The following is a 5,768-nucleotide window of genomic DNA, read 5'->3' as shown; positions in this document are numbered from 1 at the left end:
TATTATCTTTTCCAGTTAGGATTTTGACTTTATTTTTTTAAGTTAGGATTTTGTTAAATTTTGATAATATTAACAATCTTTGCCAACATACCTCTCTCCACTAATAAACCCCATCAAAAACTAAATCTAAGTTCTGACCTAACAAAATCTTTTCTTCTAAAGACTTGTCTACTTCAGACATTTTGAAGCTATCATTCAAATTATATTTACTACATGCAGGTCTTAAAATGTTGCACCATTAAAATATCCAATCATATCTAGAATATAATCTATTTGAATTAAAATTTTGTATTTTAACTTCTTAGTTATTATATTTCTTTGAAGTTAAAAAAAAAAACCTATTTCAATTTGGTTCTTTATGAGTAATAAAAGAATAGCTAAATTATTTAGATTTTTGATATCTATTTTCAATAGTAATTTTTTAATAGTTGTATAATCATTTTAGGGAACAAGGAAAATTTTGAACAATGCTCTGCTGAATGCTTCTGATGTTGACAGTCTTAAAAGCTCTCTCATTTATACTGTTTTATCTGATGGTAATGGTAAACTTGAAAAATTCACACAATCTGGAATCATTATGTTGACCAATTTTACCCAAGATGAAGTAGATAATGGAGTTATAATGTATTACCACAATGGACCTGCTAATACAAACTCTAAAGTGATTTTTCAGGTGATGATTGTTTACAAAATTATTCTGTGATGTAATTTTTTTTTTCTTTTTTTTTTTTGATTTTTAGATATAGCTGTAATATTTATAAAATGTTTTCAATTTTTTATTGTTAAATTTTATCTTATCTTATTATGTTCAAAGGTTTCCGATGGCTTACAATCCAGTCAGCCAGTTTCTCTTCGTATATCTGTTGTACCTTTAATTATTGAATTAGTAAACAATACTGGAGCAGTGTTACCCCATAATTCAAGTGTTATTATAAATACATCTCATTTAGCAGTTACCACAAATGCTGAAGACCCACTTTTTCAAATAATATTTAAGGTAACTAAATCTTGATATATATGGAATTTACTACTTTGATTAATAATTTATATTATTTGTGTTCAACAAAGTTGTTCCTATTCAATGATGATAAATTAGTGTTCTCAAAAATTTTGTCTCAATCACAATAATCAGAGAGATTTGAGACATTTGGAAAGTAGGCTGACATGAAGTACATCTCTTTCGTTCCTCCTTCCCAATTTCCACTGCAATTAAGTTCTGTGAAATACATTCAGTGATCTTAAATTATTTATTATTATTATAAATCATAATTGTAGCTCTTTAGCTATCCAAATTTCTGCAATAGATGAACTTACTTACCTTAGTTGAGAATCCTTAAATTTTACCTCTTAATATCCAGAGTTCCTGAAACAGTTCTGTTCCATGTTCTCCTGAATGAATTTTCTTCCTAGTATGGCTAAAGCACTTTTAGTATGACGTAAATTCACGTGTATCACTTTAATATTATCCATATATTTTTCTTTTATCAAGGTTTTCACTCAACAAATCCTGGTGGATCACTAGGGCAGGCTGAGGACTTAGTTGGCTCCGTCTTCTCTTGAATTTCCTCCCCTTATTCAGCTGGATTTTTGTGACCTCCGACCAATTTGAAGTTTCTTTTAAATGTACTATAAAAAATGTACATTGCCTTAAGTGGTTCCTCTTTTATTCCCACTACTAGCTGGATATACCTCTTCACCGTGCATGGTCAGTCCTGTTTGTAGCGACCTCAAGATCTCTGCCAATGTTTCACAGGTCCCTCTTCTCCCGTTACTCCCCTGAGGCTAATTAAAGAAATTTCTTTTCCTCAGCCTCTTGAAACCATGAACGTGTCAAGATTGTTAGGTATCTTTCATTTTCAATTCTAATACATTTTGAATTTCTTCATTCTTTATTTATTTTTTTTATGTTGAACAATTTAGTTTTTTTCAAGTTCTTAGTTATAAGTCTTTTTAATTATAAATGTTAATACTTAGATAAATTTTTAAGTAATTCATTCAATATTGATTTCCTTCCTTATTAATTTTTTTATGTACAAACAATTCAATTAATTTGTTTCTCTTGTTTGTTTAGTTACAATATTTTTATATTGTAAATTTTAATAATTTGATACTTTTTTTTATAAGCAATTTGTAAATATTGAATTGTTGTTGTCAAAACTGACTCTAATTTAAGACTTATTAAATTATAATATCCTCTCCTATAATTAAATGTAAAAACCTCTTCCGCTTCTGTTCCTCTGAAAGATTAAAAATAGCACAATATATTGAATTATCGAAAAGTTACGGCCTGAGTCAGCTGTTACTTTGATGTCAGCTGACTGAGCCGATCAGCTGATTGTATGATGTATATAGAGGAGCGCTGAGATGAATAAAGTAGTGTTTCAGTTGCAACTGGGAGTGTCATTACTTGTTTCTTATTCCTTTTCTTGAGTTTTTGAACCTGATAACGCTTAACTGGTGCCAAAACCCGGGATCTTTGGATACCGGATCAATTTGTTTTTTCATTGGTGCGACAGACCGTGGAGGTCCAAGGCCTCATGCGATATACTTAAGAAATACATTGCGTATTTCCTTACATGGTTTTCATAGGGTGGATCTGTCACTCCCACGCCTATTTTTGTGAGTGCTACCCATTGGTTGACGGGCCTCACAAATACCCGGGGGGAGATTGAGTGAGTATTACATAATTTTATGCTTGAAAAAAACCCGGTTAAGGCCATCAATTTTTAGTCTCAAGAAAAACATTTTTTTCTTTTTTTTCTTTGTTCTCTCTGATTTATGGCAGGTAACGGAATAGTGAGAGCAGCAGTTCTAAACATTTTCACAAAAAAATTTACCAACCCACTTCCAACTGCAGCCAACCAACCTCCAGCAGCAGACAACCAACCTTTAGCTGCAGTCAACCCAAAGATGAAGCCATTATAGGAAGTCTCTTTAGAGCAAGCTCATGCCACGACGCTGGAATGGATCAAAGTCCGCACGGCAACCGGCCAGGACTTAAGAAAGGCAGTTTCCGACCTTGAGAGGTTTACCAGGGAGATGAGGGAACTAAGTCATTTCCTAAAAGGGGGTGATCGACTTATAGGTCAAATAGAAGCAAAAACAGCTGAAAACCTGTTCGACAGTGAGGATGCTGAAGCGCTAAGAGCAGCAGTCGTCTGCAGGGTGAAAAGAAGTATCCTTAATCAAATTCTTGATCATCATGGCGAGATTGAAGAAGGCGTTTGGAGGAAGATGGTGGACCCCAGAAGAGGACATATTTATGATGTTTAGGGAGATGATGAAACCGAGTACAGTGGAACTCCTGGCACGATACAACAGAATCGCCGATAAATTGAGCGAGATGATGGAGACAATCCAGGTACAGGGTAGGATGCAATTCCTATACAATATACTAAAGATTCAGTTGGCAAAAGAGCTGGGAAAGAAGGAAGGAATGCCGAGAGGACGCTCCTTTGTAGAGTGTGGTCAGGAATTAATGGACACAAGCGCCAGGGAACAGGAGGTCCGAATGGAAGTGGAAGAGCCGGGATGGACTCGGATTGAATACCATCGTAGGGTACCATAGTAGAGAGAGGACACACCAGATTCAGTAATGTCAGTGTAAATTAATCACCCTGGGTGGCCCTTGTGAGGTAGAGGGAGAGATGGAGATAGGGTTGACACAGTGGGGATTTAGTAGGGAAAACTTGCCAGTACATATTGTAGGAAGTATGCCCAGGGAATACAAAGTGATAGTGGGGTGTGACCTGCTAGGGAAAGTGGGAGCTTGTGTTAGGAATATCAAGTGGGGAGGTATAATGTCATTTTCAGCAGAAGAACACAGGCGCTCGGTTTGGAGCAATCAATCAGGCCGAGGACTGGAGACTTAGCCTTAGGAGGGAATATGAAGATATCTTTTTTAAAGAAGGGGACATGCTCGGGAGGACGATCTATGAGATCTTACTAAAAACAAGACAAAGTGACCTACGTGAAAGAGAGGAAATACCTGCAGGCGCTACGTCACCACATCTAGAAAGAGCTTCAAAGTTTAAAACACCAAGGAATAATTATTGACAGTACTTCCCAGTACAATAGTCCGTTGTGGCCAGTGAAGAAGAAGAGTGCACCTGGAGAAACTTCCGAAAAGTGCAGGGTGGTGATTGATTACAGGAAGCTGAACAAGAATACTGTAGATGAGATGTATCCGATCCCCAGATTTGAAGACATTTTGGACAGGCTGAGCGGAGCTACGATATTTAGCGCTTTAGACTTGAAGGCTGGATATCGCCAAATTAAAATGCACCCCAAGGATCAACATAAGACGGCATTCACTTTCGAGAGGGGCCACTACGAATTTACAAGAATGCCGTTTGGACTCAAAAATGCTCCCATAACCTTCCAGCGCCTAATGAACGAATTTTTAAGAGGAATTGACGAATCTGTTTGTCAGATCTATATGGATGATCTACTTGTGTTCATCAAGAACGAAGACGAGCAAGTGAAACATTTACACAGCATATTCCAGAGAATCAGGAAATTTTGGCTCAAACTATCGGGAGAAAAATCATTGTTGGGAAAGGCAAAAATAAATTTTTTGGGACACACCATTTCCAGGGAAGGAGTTAAACCTGATGCAGACAAAGTCGCAGCTATAAGGAGGATGGCAGTGCCTAGGGATGTGAAGGGAATCCGGAGGTTTCTGGGAACTTTGAATCATTACTGGAGATTTGTACCAGAAATGGCTTAGTACCTTGTTCCACTCAACAACGTACTCAAGAAAGGCAGGAAGGTGATCATCACTCAATATCAGGCAGTGCATGGAGAAGCTGCAGCAGAAGCTGGTGCTTGCTTTCCCAGACTTCACCCGGCAATTCACTATGACTACAGATGCGAGTGAGTATGCGCTGGGAACGGTGTTGTCTCAGGAAGGTGAAGGGGAAGATTGCACAGTGGTGTGCGCCTGACAGAAACGGAGACAGATACTGGAATGAGAGCTCTTGGGAATAGTGTTGGCTGTTGACCACTTTAGACCCTATATGATTGGCAGAAGCTTTAGGGTACACACTAGGGATGGGATATCGAAAGAAAAATATCGATATTGATATCGATATCGATATTGATATCGATATCGATATTGATATCGATATCGATATTATATCGGAACTAAAATATCGAAATATCGATATTGAAAAATTAACAAATTAAAGTAATAATAATTAAAATAATGATAACATAGGAAGACTTATTTTATGTCATACCTAATCAATATACATAAGAAACTCTTAATAACTATGAAACAAAGCTACTCCACGACAACTATATCATAAACATAACAAATATAAACTACAATATAATTGTTATATTGTAGTAAATTTAAAAATAGAATATCGATATTTTATTTCAATATTACCTTTTGTTGTAATCGATAGGGAATATGTCCATCAATATTCCGATATTATTTTTGGAAATATCGATTTTTTCTTTAAAAAGACTAGAAAATTGTGTAGAATAATTAAAAATGGATAATCGTTATTTTATTTTGATATTTTACATTGTTGTAATATCGATATGGAATATAAGCAACAATATTCCAATATTATTTTATCGAAATATCTATATTTTGTTTAAAAAGACTAGAAAATTGTATAGAATAATTAAAAATGGAATATCGATATTTTATATTGATAATTATATTTTTATTTAGATATTTTCTATTTTTGTAATATTTATATGAAATTTTAGTAACAATAATCCGATATTATTTTATCAAAGTATTGATATTGTTT

The 5,768-nt window shown here is 35.1% G+C and overlaps 1 protein-coding gene across 3 annotated transcripts in view; it reads left to right on the top strand.

Annotated features, from left to right (window-relative positions):
- Window positions 1–5,768, top strand: part of kon (chondroitin sulfate proteoglycan 4-like protein) — a 132,552-nt gene that overhangs the window by 79,513 nt on the left and 47,271 nt on the right. For all 3 annotated transcript variants that reach the window (XM_067045646.1, XM_067045645.1, XM_067045647.1), the window contains exons 10-11: window positions 446–673; window positions 815–997. In XM_067045646.1, coding sequence (XP_066901747.1) covers window positions 446–673; window positions 815–997 — 411 coding nt within the window. The remainder of the gene's footprint in view (window positions 1–445; window positions 674–814; window positions 998–5,768) is intronic.

Source organism: Halyomorpha halys, unplaced genomic scaffold (assembly GCF_000696795.3).
Source record: "Halyomorpha halys isolate HHAL.00 unplaced genomic scaffold, Hhal_1.1 Scaffold936.1, whole genome shotgun sequence".
Taxonomy (NCBI): Eukaryota; Metazoa; Arthropoda; class Insecta; order Hemiptera; family Pentatomidae; genus Halyomorpha; species Halyomorpha halys.
This window is presented reverse-complemented; position numbering and strand designations above follow the sequence as displayed.